This window comes from Chiloscyllium plagiosum, unplaced genomic scaffold (genome assembly GCF_037043375.1).
Source record: "Chiloscyllium plagiosum isolate Xiang-an unplaced genomic scaffold, Cpla_swu_hap1 HiC_scaffold_22, whole genome shotgun sequence".
NCBI classification, from domain to species: Eukaryota; Metazoa; Chordata; class Chondrichthyes; order Orectolobiformes; family Hemiscylliidae; genus Chiloscyllium; species Chiloscyllium plagiosum.
Window position 1 is genome coordinate 4,646,479 of NW_028270160.1, and position 23,140 is coordinate 4,669,618.

At 48.2% G+C, this 23,140-nt stretch overlaps 1 protein-coding gene across 1 annotated transcript in view; it reads right to left on the reverse strand.

Moving 5' to 3' along the window:
* Positions 1–23,140, reverse strand: part of LOC122561354 (VPS10 domain-containing receptor SorCS1-like) — a 1,223,550-nt gene that overhangs the window by 236,531 nt on the left and 963,879 nt on the right. The window contains exon 7 of the mRNA XM_043713087.2: positions 3,861–3,979. Coding sequence (XP_043569022.2) covers positions 3,861–3,979 — 119 coding nt within the window. The remainder of the gene's footprint in view (positions 1–3,860; positions 3,980–23,140) is intronic.

A 23,140-nucleotide genomic window follows, 5' to 3' on the forward strand; every position in this document is an offset into this window, starting at 1 on the left:
AATGTAGTTGACTCTCAACAGGCCTCTGAAAGGGTCTAGCAAGATACTCAGTTATGCCCATTGCTCAGTAAAGAAATGTAACTCTAACGGATCACCAGATATTAACCCAGACACTGGAAAAGATAACGGCAGAAACAACTCTGTCAACCCTGCACAGTCCTCCTCACTAACATCTAGGGGCTTGTGCCAACATTGGGAGAGCTGTCTCACAGACTTGTCAAGCAACAGCCTGACACAGTCATACTCATGGAATCACACCTTACAAACAATGTCCCAGACACCACTATCACCATCCCTGGATATGTCCTGTCCCACCGGCAGGACAGACCCAGCAGAGGTGGTGGCACAGAGAAAAACAGTCAGGAAGGAGCTGCCCGGGGAGTCCTCAATATTGACTGTAGACCCCATGAGGTCTCATGACTTCAGGTTAAACATGGGCAAGGAAACCTCCTACTGATTACTACATACCATCTTCCCTCAGCTGATGAATCAAATGTCCTCTGGGTGGGGGATTTCAATATTCATCACCGAGAGACACTCGGCAGAGGTACTAGTGATCGAGCTGGTCGGGTCCTAAAGGACATTGTTGTTGGACTGGGTCTGCGGCAGGTGGTGAGGGAACCAACAATAGGGAGAAACATACCTGACCTCATCCTTACCAATCTGCTGGCTGCAGATGTATCTGTCCATGACAGCATCGGTAAGAGTGACCTCTGCAGAGTCATTCCCACAAAGCTGACCCTTTAAAGACATGTCCATTGAGCAGACTAAAATCGGTTTCTTGTGCTCCTTTTATCCCTATAACAGGTTACCCATTCTTGGCTGCCATTTCCAAACAAACTTCCCTGTATTACTGGACTGATGGCATCAAAGATTTCCTTTTGATTAAACTTCAACGTTACACTACAGAACCAAACTCATACTGACATGAATGATTCATGATAGTGACACTCATTTTTCTTAATGAGTGCAAAATGTGCAGGCCTGAGGGCTCAGAGACTGAGACAGTGATGGGTGTCAGAAGGTCAGAGGTCTTTGGGGTGACAGCAGAGGCCATGGTGAGGTGAGTCTTCATATTGGTAATCCTGGGAGGCAGGTGAATGGGAGAGTGTGAGGTGCTGCCAAGGTATGTGGACAAGAGTTTAGCTTTTCGGGTTTGATATTTCCACCTCACCTGAGTTGACAGGATTCCTGAGACGCGGGAAATCTGGCTGTCCAGTGCTAACTTTGAAATGGTGTATAAACACCAGAGCACTCAGCTTTGTAATATTATTTCTAAATTATCAAGCTGCCCTTTGAGATCCAGGTGCTCATTGACTCCCCATATCCCACTCTGCATACGCCAGATCTTTAACTTTCTAACCTCCTAGAAACCCCGAGTCCCCTGACTGTAACTGTATGTTGGAATTAAGGTCCCCTCCTGGTATTCATTTTAATGAACCACTTTAAGGTAGAGTTCCTCTGTTGGTTCATAGAATTGTAGAAAATAGGAGCAGGAGTAGGTCATTCGGCCCTTCGAGCCTGCTCCACCATTCAATATGACCGTGGCTGATTATCCAACTCAATAACCTGTTCCTGCTTTTCTCCCATATCTTTTGACCCTCATTAGCCACATGTACTATATCCAAATCCTCCCTGAACTCATACAATGTTTTTGCCTCAATCACTTGATGTGATAGTGAACTCCACAAGTTCACCAATCTCTGTGTGAAGACATTTCTCTGTCTCAGTCTGAAATGCTTTACTCAGTACAAAACCCAATATGACCAGATGTCATTGAGACAAGGAAGATCTCCAAGCTGATTTTCAGAGTGTGTTCAGAAAGCTGATCGCAGATGACATAAAGTCATAGAGTCATAGAGTGATACAGCACAGAAACAGACCCTTCCATCTGACCAGATATCCTAAATTAATCTAATTTCAATTGCCACCATCTTGTCCATATCCCTCCAAACCTTTCCTATCCATGTACCTATCCAAATGTCATTTCAATGTTGTAATTGCATCTGCATCAACCATTTCCTCTTTCAGTTCATTCCACACACAAAATCACCCTCTGGGTGAGAAAGTTGCCCCTCAGGTCACTTTTAAATCTTTCTCTTCTCACCTTAAAATTGTGCCCCCTTGTTTTGATATCCCTAGGGAAAAGACTTTGCATTATCCATACCCCTCATGATTTTAGAAACCTCTGTAAGGTCACCAATCAACCTCCTATATTTCAGTGAAAAAAGTCCCAGCCTCTCCAACCTCTCCTTTTCATTCAAACCCTCCAGTCCTGGTAATATCCTGAAATCCTCTCCAATTTAATAACATCTTTCTTATGTCAGGGTGACCAGAACTGTACACAGTATTCCAGAAGAGGTCCTGTACTGCCTCAACATGATTCAATGTGAGTCCCAACTCCTCTACTCAATGCTCTGAACTTGGTCTCTGCTTTGTCCCTGCCTGCCCTGACTGTTTGACTCACTTCTGTTCTCAACTGTACCAGTCTCAGATTGATCTCTTTCCTCACTATCTCCCTGGGTCCCACCCCCCCGCACCCCAACCTCCTCACCGTACTAGTCTGAATCCTCCTGAGCAGCTCTAGCAAATCTCCCTGCCAGTATATTCACCCCTTCCAATTTAGGTGCAATCCGTCCTACTTGTACAGGTCACTTCTACCCCAAAAGAGATTTCAATGATCCAAAAATTTGAATCCTTCTCCCATGCACCAGCTCCTCAGCCATGCATTCATCTGCTCTATCCTCCTATTCCTGCCCTCACTAGCTCATAGCACCAGGAGTAACCCAGATATTACTACTTTCAAGGACCTCCTTTTTAAATTCCTGCCTAATTCTCCGTAATCTCCCTTCAGAATCTCAACCTGTTCCCTTCCTATGTCATTAGTTCCAATGTGTACAATGACTTCCTGCTGGCTCCTCTCCCCCTTGTGAACATTCCACACCCTCTCTGAGACATCCTTGATCCTGGCACCACAGAAGCAACACACCATTCCTATGTTTTGCTGCTGGCCACAGAATCGTCTGTCTGTACCTTGGACTAGAAAGTCCCCTAACACAATCGATCTCTTGGAACCTGATGTACCCCTCATTGCATTAGAGCCAGTCTCAATACCAGAAACGTTGCTGTTCATGTGACGTTTCCCTGAGGGTCCATAACCTCTACATTTTCCAAAACAGCATACTTGTTTGACATGGGGATAGCTACAGAAGGCTCCTACACTATCTGCCTACCTCTCTTACCTTGCCTGGAGTTAACCCATCTCTGTGACTGTATCTGAGACTTTCCCCCTTCCTATAACTGCCATCCATCACATCCCCTTGCTCTTGTAAATTCCTCATTGCCTCTATCTCTCCAACCAATCCATTCAATCTGATAGGATTCGCAACCAATGGCATTTATTGCAGACATAATCCACAGTAACCCGTAAACTCTCCCTCAACTCCCACATCCAACAAGAGCATATCACTCTACTAAAGGACATTTTTGCTTCTTTCGATCACAGACACAGAAAATAGCACTGTCTTATTCCTCTACAAAACACTTTTCTAGATTAAATTAACCTTTCCTTTTATTGCCTTATTCTTACATTATTCAAAATGGCACCATATCCTGGTGACAAATGAAAGATTTTCAATGTATTTTATTGTATTTTTATTTAAATTCATGTGACAATAAAATCAAAATCAAATCACGTGTGCGAGATATCTTCTGTCTGCTTCAGATCTTTAACAGAATTAGTTAAGCAATAGTTTTGAGTCGAGCTCTGCACTGTACACAAGAATCTTTGTGAGTTTAGAGTTGATGCTTCCATTGTGTCTATAGCTGTGGAAAAATGAAGTGAAAATCAAACCAGTTACCTGAGCAAAGACATAGTCATCTTGGACCACCAAGGAATTGTGATCTATATATCCTGGGAAGAGTTTGCTGCTTGCTGCTTCTGAACAATTCTGAATTCGACAGGTAACATACTGAGCATCTGTTAAAAAAAACAGAGTGGAGATTATTTAATTAGGGAAATGAAATAACTCAAAAACATTTTACACCATAAACTATTTTCACCAAATAGCCTGGTATTACAAGGGTGCATAGCTTTAAATTAAGGGGGGGTAGGTATAGGACAGATGTTAGGGGTAGGTTCTTTACTCAGCGAGTCGTGAGTTCATGGAATGCCCTGCCAGTAGCAGTGGTGGACTCTCCCTCATTATGGGCATTTAAGCGGGCATTGGATAGGCATATGGAGGATAGTGGGCTAGTGTAGGTTAGGTGGGCTTGGATCGGCGCAACATCGAGGGCCGAAGGGCCTGTACTGCGCTGTATTCTTCTATGTTCTATATTCTATGTTCTATCATTCTGCTGTCGTTATTTCCACACATGCACCACAGAATGTTAACAGGTCAAAACAAAATACCACATGCAAATCAAGGGAAACATAGAAAAGATGTCATTGACAAATCTCGAAAAGATGAAAAGTATTGATAATTTCCCCTAATCTATTATCAGACAGACAACTGAAACCAACAAAAACAGAAATGGCTGGAAAAACTCAGCAAGTTGGCAGCATCTGTGGAGAGAAAAACAGAGTAAACGTTTTGGATCCCCGCACTTCCTGCTTTCCTTTGTTCAGATCTCCAGCATCTGCAATTTTCTTCAGATTAGACCATTAGAACTGATTAGTCTAGAATTTGTAGTTGTAATGGGAGCAAAACTGTCAATGATCACCATCCTTCAGAAATTGAGAACAACACTGAGCCTCTCTGCATGTTCTTTTGAACGACAACATTCAGAAGTTGCTGTCTAACACCTGCTTCTCTGCATTATTCACAAATCTTTACAAAGGCAAGTAACACAGAATCATTGATTCAACACAGGATTCTACTTTCAATGTACCATACTCAAGGCCCAACATTGGTTTCTTTTCTTGTGACACGCCCCATTTTCCCATACCCAAACATCTCTTCGCATTCAGTCTCTCCTGTCTCCTTTCTGGATCAATGGTGCTGGAAGAGCACAGCAATTCAGGCAGCATCGAGGAGCTTCAGCAAAATCGACGTTTCGGGCAAAAGCCCTTCATCAGGAATTTTACCTCTCCTGTCTCTTGCCTTCTTACAGATCTCCCTTGTTTTTACTTTACTCTCATTCCCATTTCCCTGTTTCAACTGCTTTAAACCTGTGAAATTGCAAACATTTCCAGTTCTGACAACATGAACCATTAGCTTTGTTTCACACTCTACAAATGCTGTCGACCTCGTTATATACATCCAGTTCTGTTCTTGCGCCAGAAGAAAAGTGTTTCTCACCACTTGCTCTATCAACAAACACTTGCATTTATATAGCATCTGTATAGCAAAGTACTTTGCAGGAGTGTAATGGAACAAGATTTGGCACTGAGCCACATATGGAGAGGTTGGGGCTGAATACCAGAACCTTGATCAAAGAAACGTTTGAAACTAGGAAGAGGTATAGAAGTGGAGAAAGGTACGGAGGATATTCCACAGTCTGTGGCCTTGGCAGCTGACAGTGCAGCCACACGGTGGGGTGGATAACATGGAGAATGCACAGAGGCTGGATTTACATCATCCTGGAGACCAGCTGGTGCTGGAGCAGAGATCAGGATATGGAATGATGAGGCCAGGAGAAATTTTGAAAGCAAAAGTGAGAATTTTAAGTTTGGGGTTTAATGAGAGCCATTGAAGATGCATGGGTACAGAGAGATGGATGAACGGAATTGGGTGTGAGATAGGTCTCAGGTAGCAGGGTCTTAAATGGCTTCATGGTTTGTGAACATGTCTGGCTGTGTGTGAACAGTTGCGTGTGGATGAGAAAAAGTGAGACAAAGATAAACCCTTGGGCAATACTGAATGCGAGGGTGGGAAGAGAGGTGACTATAGTTCATTTTCTGGCAATGAATGAAAGGAGGTGAATGTACTTCCACGGTGTTGGATATAAATATAGAATCTCTACAGTCTGGAAACAGGCCCTTCAGCCCAACAAGTCCACACCAACCCTCTGAAGAGTAATCCACCCAGACCCATTCCCCGATATTTACATCTAACCAACACATCCCTCCACACTATGGGCAATTCTACATGGCCAATCCACCCTAACTTGCACATCTTTGGACTGTGAGAGGAAACGAGAGCGCCCACGGAAACCCACACCGACACGGGGAGAATGTGCAAACTTCACAGACAGTCACCCGAGGCAGGAATGGAACCCGGTTCCCTGGCACTGTGGGACAACAGTGCTAACCACTGAGCCACCGTGCCACCCCTTTGTCGTTAGGAAACTACAAAGACACAACAAAAGAGAATTTCCATGGTCAGCTGTGCTGAGGGCAATAAATCTAAAAATCACACAACACTAGGACTAGCTGCCTGACAAAGGAGCATCGCTCCAAAAGCTAGTGTTTCCAAATAAACCTGTTGGACAATGTGTGATGTGATTTTTAACTTTGTCCACCCCAGGCCAACACCAGCACCTCCACATCAAGGGCAATAAACAGGTCACAAACAATAAGGAGGAGCATGTTACCCATCTCACTTGTCACATCTGATGTCATGGTGACTTTGGTAAGAGCCATTTTAACACTTTGACAAAGACAGAAACCTCATTGAGAAAGATTCGGGAGGTGATAACATGTATAGGATTTTGGAGAAGTTTTACAATGTGCTTTACAACTTCATATAACAATGGTTAGGCCACAGATGGAAAACTGTGTGCAGTTCTGGTCATTAGACTCGTGAAAGGATGTGTGTGCCCTGAGAAGGTGCAGAGGAGATTCACAAGGACGTTGCCTGGGATGGCAAGTCTCCGTTGGGAGGAGAGACTGGATAGGCTGGGTTTGTTTTCCCTGGAGCAGAGGAGGTTGAGGGGAACCCAATAGAAAATTATGAGAGGCACAGACAGGGTAGATCACAACATGACAGACATATCTAAGAGTCAAGGTTAGAGAAGTGCTGGAAAAGTACAGCATGTCAGGCAGCATCCGAGGAGCAGGAAAATCAACATTCCAGGCAAAAACCCTTCATCAGGAATGACGTGTCTAAGACCAGAATTCACAAGTATAAGGTCAGGTGTAAATGGTTTCCAGGAGATCTGAGAAAACATTCTTTCACCCAGAGGGTGCTAGAAATATGAAGCATGCTGCCGGAGAGGTCGGTGGGGCAGATACTCACAAAACTTTGGATGAGCATTTCAAATGCCAGGGCACAGTAGACCAAATGCAGGGAAGTGGGATAAGTGTCGACTGGTGTTTGCTGGTTGGCATACACATGGTGGGCTGAAGGGCCTGTTTCTGGGTTGTATGACTCCATGACTCTAGTGTAAGAAAGGGAAAGTGGAGGTGGGGCAGTAATGTGGGGTGGACAGGTGAGGAAATGATTGATGATCGCAGCTGATTTAATAAAAAGAAATACAGTTTAAGGGGAGATGTTGGTGGATTGGAATCCAGAGGCCCAGGTGCCTGGGGACCTGGGTTCTAATCGCACCAAGGGAGATGGGGACACTTGTATTCAATGAAAATCCAGAATAAAAGGCAAGCTCAAAGGCACCCATATAAACAATGCCAATTGTTGGAAAAACCCGTCTGGGTCACTAATGTCCTTTAGGGAAGGAAACTGTTGTCTTCACCTGGTCTGGCCTTCGTATGACTCCAGACCCACAGCCATGTGGTTGACTCTTAACTGCCCTCTGGGCAATTAGGGATGAACAATAAATGCTGCCTAGCTGGAGTCACCCACATCCCATGAACAAATTAAAAACATAAGCAGCTTATGAGAGGAACTTATCAACATCAGCCAACATAATCACCAGAATTTTGGGCAGTCAACAATTCACTAGAAATAGAGTTCTGAGAGCAAGAAGTCATTAGCAAAATGCCTGACTAACAAAACCTTTGACAGAATTCCATGCTCAGAAGCATTCCTATTCACTCATTTGCAATCATTTACATTTAAAAAAAACAATCACTTTGTCAGTATCTGAGAACAGGTAGTGATCAAATAAAATCACTGACAATCAACTGACATGAAATGAAATCATACAAAACGCAAACACTCTATTTGTAATCGTCCAGCATCACGTACGTGTTCCGAAGGCATTCACCTGACACCTAAAATAATTAAGGAGCTTGTCCATGACAACAATTGTCAGTGATCCTGGTAAAATATACTATGTTTTAGACCCCAGATTCTTCTGAACCCCAGCTGATGCAGTGCATACAGAGAATAGAGTTTGTTTCAGTCAGTGCACTGTTCATGATAGTGATTAATGCAATTAAGTTAAAAATCACACAACACCAGGTTATAGTCCAACAGGTTTAATTGGAAGCACAATTAAACCTGTTGGACTATAACCTGGTGTTGTGTGATTTTTAACTTTGTACACCCCAGTCCAACACCGGCATCTCCGAATCATGAATGCAGTTAAGGTATGAGATACAGCATAATAAACACATTTGGCCAAGTTATCTATGCACAATTTCAAGTGGTCCCTTAACTTAAAGTCTTATACATCCTTAACCTCAAAAATGAAGAGGGTGAGGGGACCATGCAAATCTGATGCAGAGTGAACAATGTCATTGCCATAATTTGCAAACTCTAGAGGTGGCACAGTGGCTCAGTGGTTAGTGCTGCTGTCTCACAACACTAGAGGTTCTGGGTTCGATTCCAGCCTCAGGTGGCTGTCTGTGTGGAGTTTGCATGTTCTCTCCGTGGATGCTCTGGATTCCTCCCACAGTCCAAAGATGTGCAGGTTAGGGTGGGTTGCCCACAGTGTGCACGGATGTGTAAGTTAGATGGATTAGCCATGAAAAATGCAGCATTACAGGGAAAGTGTGACTGGGTCTGGGTTGCAATGCTTTTCAGAAGGTATGGACTTGAATGGCCTGCTTCCACACTGTAGGCATTCTATGACTGCGCACGTCAATTGGATTTGTTTAATTTTGGAGCAGAGACAATTAAATCCAACAAGGAATTCAGGAGAATCATGGTTACCCAGAGTCTGGTGAGAATGTGGCACTTGTTACTACAGCAACTGTTTGAAGTGAGTAGTGTGGAAGCATTCAATGGGAAGCTAGAATAACATAGGAGGGAAAAAAAGGAATGAAAGGTTACATTAATTAAATGAAATTTCCCTGAAGCCAGCTTGGAGATTTATTCTGAGTATAAGCATCACTATGGATCTGATAGGTCAAATGACTTTTCTCAATGATATATATTCTGCATCTTATGGCATTTAGGAAAACAATAATGGAACAGTTATGGGTCCGACAGCAAAGGGTTTAACAGCGACCTTTGATCAGTCACTGAATGTACCTCATTGGTGTGAGGCAGTTCTCAAAGCAAAAAGGACACTGTGATGAATCTGCAGGGCATTGAATTACAAATCAGAACAAGGTGTAATTGGTACAAATCACTGATGAAACACCGTAATGCATTCAGAGATGAATGAGGAGGAAAATTTGAGGCATTAGTTGGATTAAGTTGTGAGTTGTGATTAAACTTAATTTAACCAGACAATGAACTTAAATTCACTGGAAACTAATGAAATATGTGGATGAGAATCAAATAGGAAAGCTATCTAACTTGTTACCGGCTGCCTCGTCTTCACAGTGGATACACCTTTAAACAGAATGGTTTGTGAGCTGAAAATGCTGGAGATCACAGCAGGTCAAGCAGCATCCATGGAAAGAGATAATCTAACGTTTCGAGTCGATATGACTCTTCATCAGAGCTGACGTGAGGTGTGGCAGGGGCAGCAATTATGCAAGAGCAGGGTGGGAAGGGGAGTGAGGACAGACACGGTGACAGACAGTGTAACAGGTGAAGCCAAAAGCAAGGGAAGGAATGGGAATGGATTCACAATCTGTCGAATGCAATGTTCAGCCCAGAAAGCTGTAAAGTGACAAGTCTGAAGATGAGATGATGTCCCTCCAGTCTGTGCTGTGATTCACTGGAACACTGCAGCAGACCGAGGACAGACATGTGGGGCATGTGAGCAGGACGCTGTGTTAAAATGACTGGCCATGGTAAGGTCAGGGTCCTGCTTGTGGAGGTGTTCCACAAAGTGGTCACCCAGTCTGTGTTTGGTATCTCCAATGTAGAATAGGCCACATTGGGTGCAGTGAATGCAATACACAAGATCGGAGGAGGTCCAGGTGAAATGCTGCTTCACCTGGAAAGACTGTTTCAGCCCCTGGATGGTGAGCAGGGCGGAGGGGAAGGGGCAGGATGTTACATGGGAAGGTGCTGTGGGGATGGGGGTTGAGTTGGTAGTTATCAAGGAATGGACTAGAGTGGCCTGGATGGAACGATCCCTGCAAAATGTAGACAAAGGGACTGAGGGGAAGATGTGATTGGTGGTGGTGTTCTGCTGGAGTTGTCTGAAATGGCGGAGAATGTGGAGGCTGGTGGGATGGAAAGTGGGGGGGGAAGGGGAACTTGATCACACTGTTGTGAGTGATGGGAAGGGGCAAGGGCAGAAGCATGGGTGATAGGGTGGATGTGGCTGAGGGAAACCAAGGTCATGGGAGAAGGAAGCTGTGTCAGCAGCTGAACAGGATGTGATGTAGGGGAAGGAACTGGGAGAATGGGATGCAATCCTTGCAGGACGGGGGGATGTGACGAGCTGTAGGGAAGGCAGCGATGGGAGTCCATGGCTTTGTAATGGGTGACAGTGGACAGTTTATTCTCTGAAACGGAGACCGTGAGGTCAAAGAAAGGAAGGGAAATGAACAATGTGAAAGTTATAGAGGGATGGAATATGGAGGCAAAATGAACAAATTTGTCAAGGTCCAGGCGGGAGCATGAAGCAGCATCGAAACAGTCATCAATTTACAGAGGAAAGAGTTGTGGGGGGGGGCAGTGTAGGACTGGAACAAGGATTGTTCCACATTCCCCGTAAAGAGACAGGGATAACTGGGACCTATGTGGCTTCCCCATAGCCACTTATGTTATTTGGCAGAAGTGAGATGAATTAAAGGAGAAGTTGTTCAGTGAGAGATCAAGTTCAGCCAGGCTCTCTATGGGCTCTCTGCTTGTCCTGGAGCCAAGGCCTGATCCATCCCGACCCTCCTCTCTCTGGCCGAACTCATCCTCACGCTCAACAACTTCTTCTTTAACTCCTCCCTCTTTCCTCAGGTAGGAGGCGTGGCCATCGGTATCCCCATGTGTCCCACTGATGCCTGTCTCTTTGGGGGGAGGATGTGGAACATTCCTTGTTCCAGTCCTATGCTGACCCTCACCCCAAACTCTTTCTCTGGTATAACAATGTCATCATCGGTACTGCTTCCCCCCTCTTGTCTGGAATTGGAAAAGTTAATCAATTTTGCTTCCAATTTCCACCCCGCTCTCACTTACACCTGGTCCACCTCTCTGACTCCTCCTGTCCCTTCCTCAACATCTCTGTTTCCAATTCTGGGGATAGACAGTGTATTCTAATATTCACTATTAACCCACCGATTCCCACAGCTCCCTGGACTATACATCCTCACACTCTGCTTCCTGTAAAGACTCAATTCCATTCTCCCAGTTCCTCTGTCTCTGTCATGTCTGTTCTGATGATGCCAGCTTCTGCATGGGACCTCCAACATGTCCACCTTTTTCCTCAACCGAGGAATCCCCCCAGCACTGTGGCTGACAGGGCCTTCAACTGATCCCAGCCCAACTCCCTTACTTCCACCTTCACCATCCCCTTCCCTCCCACAACTGCGATAGGATTCCCCATGTCCTCACCCACTATTCCATCAGCATCCATATCCAGAGGGTCATTAGCTGCCATTTCCACCACCTTCAGCTGGATGCCATCAGCAGACATGTGTTCCCCTCCCCTCCTGTGTCATCTTCTGCAGTGGACTGTTCACTCCAATACCCCATCACAGCCCCATGGTACCTTCCCCCTCCCATCGCAGAAGGTGCAACACCTGCTCATTTACTTCCTCCTTCCTCACTATCCAAGGCCCCAGGCATACCTTACAGGTGAACCAGTGATTTACCTAAGTTTCACATAATCTAATTTGTTGCAGTCATTACTCACAGTGTAGTCTCCTCTACACTGGGGAGGTGAAACATAGAGTGGGCAACTGCTTTGCAGAACACCACCACTGCAGCTGTAAAAATGACCCTGAGCTTCCAGTAGTCTGCCATTTCAACACCCCACCATGTTGTTACCTGACCAACATCTCTGTCTCAGGCTTGCTGCAGTGCTCCAGTGAGACTCAGTGTAAGCTGAAGAGACTGTACCTTACAGCCTCCAGGACTCAGCATCAACTTTAGCAGTTTCAGAAGGTGAAGACCTTCCTTTACGTTCGTTGGCCTCCCTGCCTGGACCTCTGATCCTGTTTCTATCATTCCCACCACTGATAGCCCATTTTCAAGCATTCTCACTTCTCGTCGGAATTTATTCCATGCTTACATCTTTCCTGACTTACTATCAGCAATCACTTTGTCTGCTTCCCTTCCTTCTGTCTCTCTGTGCACTGTCTCCATCTATATGCCTTACTCCTCCCCACCCTCACCCCTCTCGCACAGTTATCCTATCCCTTGTCAATAGCATCAACACCACTGTTACCCAGTTGCTTCAGTTCTGGTGTAGGGTCACCAAACTCAACACATTAACTCAGCATTCTCTCCCCACAGATGCTGCCAGACCTGCTGAGTTTCTCCAGCACTTTCTCTTCTTTTTTATTAATTTCGGTAATGACCTTGGGACTTAGGCACAAACCTCAGTAAAATTTGATGTTGGAGAAAGATTTGTTTGGAGTTAATTGGCACATGGAACTGAAACCCCACGAAAGGAACTTTTTTGGAGTCAATTGATATCCAGGAAAATTTAAACGGATGAATGTCTATTGACAAGGGAGTAGAGGATTGCTGTTTATAAAGACACTAGAAGTGTAAGCTGCTCCTTAATTTCAGGGGATCAACAAGTTAGTTTGGAAGTCCATGATGAATCAGTAAAACATGGAATCTGACAGAACTGGCCAAATAGCTGAATGATAATGTTTTGGTTCCTAGACACTATATTCATTAAATTCATGTCATTGCATCTGGCTCAAAGTGTATTTTGTGAAACCTCTATTTCCCAGAGCTACAGTCATTATGCTTTGTGAGACATTACAATCTGTCCCTCCCATAAATAACAGCCTCTGAAAAAGCAGTTTAATCTCTAAAACACAACAAATATCTTGAAATTGTGTTTTCAGTTCATCATGTAAGTAACTATACTATATCAGGACCAATGCATACACCACAGCAAGTTACATCAATCTTATTTGGTCAGACCTGACTAAACCACGGGTCTTTAGGGTATAAAATCAATAGACTAATGAGATATCGATGCATTGTATTATATATGTATATATTGCTCCACGATATATCATTTAGCAATTTATTACAGATATGGTTTCTGATAGGGTGCAATCAACCCTATTTTATGACATTATAAAATTTGTTGCAAATTCATCAAATTGAATTATCTATAATTTTTATTCACTAATTAATAGTAGGTATCAAACTGAGTAATAAAATTTTGTGCCTATATTTCCTGAGAGTCAATGTGATTTAAATTTGACTAATTTGAATTGTTGGAGGTTGTATTAAACGTATTGTGTTAAAAGGCAAGGTGAGACTGAAGCACTGTAAGGGCAGGCGATGGGAGCATTACATTCAGTCTCATATACAAATTCAGCAAAACTGAAATAAACCGCAGTTCACCAATTTGTGGTTTGGTTTTTTCAGAGTGAATGGGTATAGCTGACTTAGTGCAGACTGGAAAGAGTTACTCAATCTCAGCGCTGATTATGCAGTGCTGTGTTAAACAAATACAGGTAGATGAGCTATGTTAATTGGCATTCCCTACCGAGGAGGTAAAACAAAGGAAATCATGTTTTAGGGCAGTAAAAAAAAACAAAGACAGGAATAATTTGAGAATACTAATGAAACATCTGATCACCGAATGTTTTGGCACATAAACATGAAGCGTTCAGGCCAAGAGGAAAAGATTTTCATTTATATAACATGTTTTACAAACTCTGGATGTCTCAAAGTGCATGAAAACTTTTTCACGCAGAGGGTGGTGCCTGTATGGAATGAGCTGCCAGAGGAAGTAATGGAGGCTGGTACAATTACAGCATATAACAGGCATCCGAATGGGTATATGAATAGGAAGGGTTGGGAGGGATATGGGCCGGGTGCTGGCAGGTGGGACGAGATTGTTTAGGATATCTGGTCAGCAGGAATGAGTTGGACAAAGGGTCTGCTTCCGTACTGTATATCTCTAAGACTCTAACTGACATGAAAGATCCTACAGCAAGTATGGGCAGGAGGAAGCTCATTTTCACACCTCACCCAAATGACAACACCTCCGACAGTGCATCTCTCCCTCAGCACTGAGCCTCCCACAGTGCAGCACTCCCTCAGCACTGACGCTCCAACAGTGCAGCACTCCCTCAGCACTGACGCTCCAACAGTGCAGTACTCCCCCAACACTGACCATCCAACAGTGCAGCACTCCCTCAGCACTGACCATCCAACAGTGCAGTACTCCGTCAGCACTGACTATCCAACAGTGCAGTACTCCATCAGCACTGACCATCCAATAGTGCAGTACTCCCGCAGCACTGGCCATCCAACAGTGCAGTACTCCGTCAGCACTGACCATCCAAAAGTGCAGTACTCCCTCAGCACTGAGCCTTCAACAGTGCAGTACTCCCTCAGCACTGAGCCTCCAACAGTGCAGTACTCCCTCAGCACTGAGCCTCCAACAGTGCAGTACTCCCTCAGCACTGAGCCTACAACAGTGCAGCAGTTCCTCAGCACTGACCCTCCAATAGTGCAGTACTCCCTCAGGAGTGACCCCCCAACAGTGCAGTACTCCCTCAGCACTGATCATCCAACAGTGCAGTACTCCCTCAGCACTGAGCCTCCAACAGTGCAGTACTCCCTCAGCGCTGACCCTCCAACAGTACAGCAGTCCCTCAGCACTGACCCTCCAACAGTGCTGCACTCACTCAGTACTGACCCTCCAATAGTGCAGTACTCCCTCAGCACTGACCCTCCAACAGTGCAGCAGTCCCTCAGCACTGACCCTCCAACAGTGCTGCACTCCCTCAGCACTGACCCTCCAACAGTGCAGCAGTCCCTCAGCACTGACACTCCAATAGTGCAGTACACCCTCAGCACTGACCCTCCATCAGTGCAGCACTCCCTCAGCACTGACCATTCAACAGTGCAGCACTCCCTCTGCACTGACCATCCAACAGTGCAGTACTCCGTCAGCACTGACCATCCAACAGTGCAGTACTCCCTCAGCACTGACCATCCAACAGTGCAGCACTCCCTCAGCACTAACTCTCCAACAGTGCAGCATTCCCTCAGCACTAACCCTCCAACAGTGCAGTACTCCCTCAGCACTGACCCTCCAATAGTGCAGTACTCCCTCAGGAGTAACCCTCCAACAGTGCAGTACTCCCTCAGCACTGAGCTTCCAACAGTGCAGCAGTCCCTCAGCACTGACCATCCAACAGTGCAGCACTCCCTCAGCACTGACCCTCCAACAGTGCAGTACTCCCTCAGCACTGACCTTCCAACAGTGCAGCAGTCCCTCAGGAGTGACCCTCCAATAGTGCAGTACTCCATCAGCACTAACCCTCCAACAGTGCTGCACTCCCTCAGCACTGACCCTCCAACAGTGCAGTACTCCCTCAGCACTGACCCTCCAACAGTGCAGCAGTCCCTCCGCACAGACCCTCCAACAGTGCTGCACTCCCTCAGCACTGACCCTCCAACAGTGCAGCAGTCCCTCAGCACTGACCCTCCAATATTGCTGTACTCTCTCAGCACTGACCATCCAACAGTGCGGCACTCCCTCAGCACTGACCCTCCAACAGTGCTGTACTCCCTCAGCACTGACCCTCCAACAGTCCCGTACTCCCTCTGCACTGACCCTCCAACAGTGCTGTATTCCCTCAGCACTCCCTCACTACAAACACTCCAACAGTGCAGCACTCCCTCAGCACTGACCCTCCATCTGTGCATGACTGCTTCCGCACTGACCCTACAACAGTGTAGCACTCCCTCAGCAATGACCCCCCATCAGTGCAGCACTCCCTCCGCACTGACCCTCCAGCAGTGCTGTACTCCCTCAGCACTGACCCTACATCAGTGCAGTGCTTCCTCAGCACTGACCCTCTAACAGTGCAGCACTACCTCTGCAGTGACCCTCCAACAGTGCAGCACTCCCTCAGCACTGACACACCAACAGTGCAGCACTCCCTCAGCACAGACACGCTAACAGCTCAGCACTGACTCTCCCACAGTGCAGCACTCCCACAGCACTGACCCTCCAACAGTGTGGTACTCACTCAGCACTGACCTTCCAACAGTGAAGCACTCCCTCAGAACAGACCCTCCGACAGTGCAGCACTCCCTCAGCAGTGACCCTCCAACAGTGCAGCACTCCGTCAGCAGTGACCCTTCGACAGTGCAGTACTCCCTCAGCACTGACCCTCCAACAGTGCAGAACTCCCTCAGCACTGACCCTCCATCAGTGCAACACTCCCTCAGCACTGACCGCTCCAACAGCGCAGCATACCCTCAGCACTGAACCTCCGACAGTGCAGCACTCCCTCAGCACTGACCCTTCGACAGTGTGGTACTCCCTCAGCACTGACCATCCCACTGTGCGGCACTCCCTCAGCACTGACCCTCCAACAGTGCTGTACTCCCTCAGCACTGAACCTCCAACAGTGTTCTACTCCCTCAGCACTGACCCTCCAACAGCGCAGCACTGACCCTCCAACAGCGCAGCACTCCCTCAGCACTGACCCTCCGACAGTGTGGCACTCCCTCAGCACTGACCCACCAACAGTGCAGCACTTATTCAGCGCTGGCCCTTCGACAGTGTGGTACTCCCTAAGGACTAACCCTCCAACAGTGCAGCACTACCTCAGTACTGACCCTCCAACAATGTGGTACTCACTCAGCACTGACCCTCCAATAGTGCAGTAATCACTCAGCACTGACCATGCAATACTGCAGCACTCCCTCCGCACTGACCCTCTGACAGTGCTCTACTCCCTCAGCACAGATCACCCAACAGTGCTACACTCCCTCAGCACTGACCTTCCAATGGTGCGTTTCTCACTCAGCACTGACCATGCAATACTGCAGCACTCCCTCCGCACTGACCCTCTGACAATGCTCTACTCCCTCAGCACAGATCACCCAACAGTGCAGAACTCACTCAGCACTGAACCTCCAATAGTGCGGTACTCCCTCAGCACTGACCCGCCAACAGTGCGGCACTCCCTCAGAACAGACCTTTTGACAATGCAGCACTCCCTCAGCGCTGACCCTCCATCAGTGCTGTACTCCCTCAGCACTGACCCACCAACAGAGCAGCACTCCCTCAGCACTGACCCGCCAGCAGTGCTATACTCCCTCAGCACTATCCCACCAACACAGCAGCACTCCCTCAGCACTGACTCTCCAACAGTGCTGTACTCCCTCAGCACTGACCCTCCAACAGTGCTGTACTCCCTCAGCACTCCCTCACTACAAACCCTCCAACAGTGCAGCACTCCCTCAGCACTGACTCTCCAAAGGTGCAGCACGCCCTCAGCACTGACTCTCCAACAGTTCAGCACTCCCTCAGCACTGACCCTCCAACACTGCAATACTCCCTCAGCACTGACCCACCAACAGTGCTGTACTCCCGCACCACTGACCCTTCAACAGTGCTGTACTCCCTCAGCACTGAACCTCCGACAGTGCAGGACTCCCTCAGCACTGACCCTCCAACAGTGCGGCACTCCCTCAGCACTGACACTCCAACAGTGCGGCACTCCCTCAGCACTGACCCTCCAACAGTGCAGTACTCCCTCAGCACTGAACCTCGAACAGTGCAGTACTCCCTCAGCACTGACCCGCCAACAGCGCAGCACTCCCTCAGCACTGACCCTCCAACAGTTCAGCACTTCTTCAGCACTGACCCTTCGACAGTGTGGTACTCCCTCAGCACTGACCCTCCAACCGTGCAGCACTCCATCAGCACTGACCCTCCAATGGTGCGGTACTCCCTCAACACTGACACACCAACCGTGCAGCACTCCCTCAGCACTAACCCTTCAACAGTGCAGCACTCCCTCAGCACTAACTCTCCAACAGTGCAGCACTCCCTCAGCACTAACCCTCCAACAGTGCAGTACTCCCTCAGCACTGACCTGCCAACATTGAAGGACTCCCTCAGCACTGATCCTCCAACACTGCAGCACTCCCTCAGCACTGACCCTCCAACACTGCAGCACTCCCTCAGCACTGACCTGCCAACATTGAAGGACTCCCTCAGCACTGATCCTCCAACACTGCAGCACTCCCTCAGCACTGACCCTCCAACACTGCAGCACTCCCTCAGCACTGACCCTCCAACAGTGCAACATTCCCTCAGCACTGACCTGCCAACAGCGCATTACTCCCTCAGCACTGACCTGCCAACAGTGCATTACTCCCTCAGCACTGACCCTCCAACAGTGCTGTACTCCCTCAGCACTGACCCTCCAACAGTGCAACACTCCCTCAGCACTGACCCCCCAACAGCGCAGCACTCCCTCAGCACTGACCCTCCAACAGTACATCACTTCTTCAGCGCTGACCATCCAACAGTGCTGTACTCCCTCAGCACTGACCCTCCAACAGTGCGGCACTCCCTCAGCACTGACCCTCCAACGGTGCGGTACTCACTCAGCACTGATCATCCAACAGGGCAGTACTCCCTCAGCACTGACCTGCCAACATTGCAGGACTCCCTCAGCACTGACCATCCAACAGTGCTGTACTCCCTCAGCACTGACCATCCACCAGTGCTGTACTCCCTCAGCACTGACCATCCAACAGTGCGGCACTCCCTCAGCACTGACCCTCCAACAGTGTGGCACTCCCTCAGTACTGACCCTCCAACAGCGCAGCACTCCCTCAGCACTGACCCTCCACCAGTGCTGTACTCCCTCAGCACTGACCATCCAACAGCGCAGCCCCCCACACAGCACTAACCCTCCAACCGTGCAGAACTCCCTCAGCACTGACCATCCAACAGTGCATTACTCCCTCAGCACTGACCCTCCAACAGTGCTGTACTCCCTCAGCACTGACCCTCCAACAGTGCAACATTCCCTCAGCACTGACCCGCCAACAGCCAGCACTCCCTCAGCACTGACCTTCCAACAGTGCATTACTCCCTCAGCACTGACCCACCAACAGTGCTGTACTCCCTCAGCACTGACCCTCCAACAGTGCGTCACACTCCCAGCACTGACCCTCCAATGGTGCAGTACACACTCAGCACTGACCCTCCAACAGTGCAGTACTCCCTCACCACTTACCCTCCAACAGTGCAGAACTCCCTCAGCACTGACCCTCCGACAGTGCGGCACTCCCTCAGCACTGACCATCCAACAGTGCAGCACTCCCTCAGCACTGACCCTTCGACAGTGCGGCACTCCCTCAGCACTGACCATCCAACAGTGCAGCACTCCCTCAGCACTGACCCTCCAGCAGTGTATCACTTCTTCAGCGCTGACCATCCAACAGTGTGGTACTCCCTCAGCACTGACCCTCCAACAGTGCAGCACACCCTCAGCACTGACCCTTCAACGGTGCGGTACACACTCAGCACTGACCATCCAACAGTGCAGTACTCCCTCAATACTGACCCTCCAACAGTGCTGTACTCCCTCAGCACTGACCCTCCAACTGTGCAGAACTCCCTCAGCACTGACCATCCAACAGTGCAATACTCCTGCAGCACTGACTCTCCAACAGTACATTACTCCCTCAGCACTGACCCTCCAACGGTGCGGTACTCACTCAGCACTGATCATCCAACAGGGCAGTACTCCCTCAGCACTGACCCTCCAACAGTGCGTCACACTCTCAGCACTGACCCTCCAATGGTGCAGTACACACTCAGCACTGACCCTCCAACAGTGCAGTACTCGCTCACGACTGACCTTCCAACAGTGCAGAGCTCCCTCAGCACTGACGCTCTGACAGTGCGGCACTCCCTCAGCACTGACCCTCCAACAGTGTGGCACTCCCTCAGCACTGACCCTCCAACAGTGTGGTATCCCTCATCACTGACCCTCCAACAGTGTGGTACTCACTCAGCACTGATCCTCCAACAGTGCTGTACTCCATCAGCACTGACCCTCCAACAGTGCGGTATTTTTCGTCACTGACCCTCCAACAGTGCGGTACTCCCTCGGTACTGACCCTACAACAGTGCGGTATCCCTCAGCACTGACCCTCCAACAGTGCGGTATCCCTCATCACTGACCCTCCAACAGTGCCGTATTCCCTCAGCACTGACCCTCCGACAGTGCGGTACTCCCTCAGCACTGACCTTCCAACAGTGTGGTATCCCTCATCACTGACCCTCCAACAGTGCCGTACTCCATCAGCACTGACCCTCCAACAGTACGGTACTCCCTCGGTACTGACCCTACAACATTACAGTACTCCCTCAGCAGTGACCCTCCAACAGTGCAGAACTCCCTCAGCACTGACCCTCCAATAGTGCTGTACTCCCTCAGCACTGACCCGCCAACAGTGCGGTACTCCCTCAGCACTGACCCGCCAACAGTGCGGTACTCCCTCAACACTGACCCGCCAACAGTGCAGAACTCCCTCAGCACTGACTCTCCAACAGTGTGGTACTCACTCAGCACTGACCCTCTGACAGTGCAGTACTCCCTCAGCACTGACCCTCCGACCGTGCGGTATTCCCTCAGCATTGACCCTCCCACAGTGTGGTACTCCCTCGGCACTGAATCACCAACAGTGCGGTACTCCCTCAGCACTGACCCTTCAACAGTGCAGTACTCCCTCAGCACTGACCCTCCGACCGTGCGGTACTCCCTCAGCACTGACCCTCCAACAGTGTGGTACTCCCTCAGCACTGACCCTCCAACAGTGTGGTACTCCCTCAGCACTGAATCACCAACAGTGCGGTAGTCCGTCAGCACTGACCCTTTGACAGTGTGGCACTCCCTCAGCACTGACCTTCTGACAGTGCAGTACTCCCTCAGCACTGACCCTCTGACACTGTGGCACTCCCTCAGCACTGACCTTCTGACAGTGCAGTACTCCCTCAGCACTGACCCTCTGACAGTGTGGCACTCCCTCAGCACTGACCTTCTGACAGTGCAGTGCTCCCTCAGCACTGACCCTCCAGCCGTGCGTTACTCCCTCAGCACTGACCCTCTGACACTGCAGTACTCCTTCAGCTCTGACTCTCCAACAGTGGGAAAAATGCTGGAGTAAATTATTAAAATGTGAAATTACGACTCATTTGGATAGCAGCAACAGGATAGGTCAGAGTCAGCATGGATTTACGAAGAGGAAATCATAATTGACTAATCTTCTGGAATATTTTGAGAATGTAACTATGAAGATGGACAAGGGAGAGCCAGTGAATGTAGTGTACCTGGCCCTCCAGAAAGACCTTGATAAAATCCCACAGAGGAGGTTAGTGAGCAAAATTAGGGCACATGGTATTGGCGGTAAAATACTGACTTGGATTGAAAACTGGCTGACTGACAGGAAGCAAAGAGTAGTAATAAACAGGTCCCTTTCGGAATGACAGGCGGTGACCAGTGGGGTATCACAAGGTTCGGTGCTGGGACCGCAGCTGTTTACAACATATATTAATGATATAGATGAAGCTATTAAAAGTAATACTGGCAAATTTGCTGATGACACAAAGCTGAGTGGCAGGGTGAAATGTGAGGAGGATGTTATGAGAATACAGGGTGACCTGGACAGGCTAGGCGAGTGGACAGATGCCTGGCAGATGCAGTTTAATGTGGATAAATGTGTGGTTATCCACTTTGGCAAAAAAGGAAGGTAGATTACTATCTAAATGGAGTCAAGTTAGGTAAAGGGGAAGTACAACGAGATCTAGGTGTTCTTGTACATCAGTCAATGAAAGCAAGCATGCAGGTACAGCAGGCAGTGAAGAAAGCTAATAGCATGCTGGCCTTCATAACAAGAGGAATTGACTATAGGAGCAAAGAGGCCCTTCTGCAGCTGTACAGGGCCCTGGTGACACCGCACCTGAAGTATTGGGTGCAGTTTTGGTCTCCAAATTTGAGGAAAGACATTCTGGCTATTGAGGGAGTACAGTGTAGGTTCACAAGGTCAATTCACAGAATGGCAGGACTATCATATTTTGAAAGATTGGAGTGACTGGGCTTGTATACCCTTGAGTTTAGAAGACTGAGAGGGGATCTGATTGAGACGTATAAGATTATTAAAGGATTGGACACTCTGGAGGCAGGAAGCATGTTTCCGCTGATGGGTGAGGCCCGAACCAGAGGACACAGCTTAACAATAAGGGGTAGGTCATTTAGAACAGAGCTGAGGAGAAACCTCTTCACTCAGAGAGTGGTGGGTGTGTGGAATGCTCTGCCCTAGAAGGCAGTGGAGGCCAAGTCTCTGGATACTTTCAAGAAAGAGATGGATAGAGCTCTTAAAGATAGTGGAATCAAGGGATATGGGGATAAGGCAGGAACAGGATACTGATTGTGGATGATCAGCCATGATCATTATGAATGGTGGTGCTAACTCAAAGGGCCGAATGGCCTACTCCTGCACCTATTGTCTATCAACCCTCCAACAGTGTGGCATTCCCTCAGCACTGGCCCTCTGACGGTGCGGCATTGCCTCAACACTGACCCTCCAACAGTGTGGTACTCCCTCAGCACTGACCCTCTGACAGTGCAGTACTCCCTCAGCACTGACCCTCTGACAATACAGTGCTCCCTCAGCACTGACCCTCTGACAGTGCAGTACTCCTTCATCACTGACCCTCTGACAGTGCAGTGCTCCCTCAGCACTGACCCTCTGACAATACAGTGCTCCCTCAGCACTGACCCTCTGACAGTGCAGTACTCCTTCATCACTGACCCTCTGATAGTGCAGTACTCCTTCATCACTGACCCTCTGATAGTGCAGTGCTCCCTCAGCACTGACCTTCTGACAATACAGTGCTCCCTCAGCACTGACCCTCTGACAGTGCAGTGCTCCTTCATCACTGACCATCCGACAGTGCGGCATTCCCTCAGTATTGACCCTCTGACAGTGCG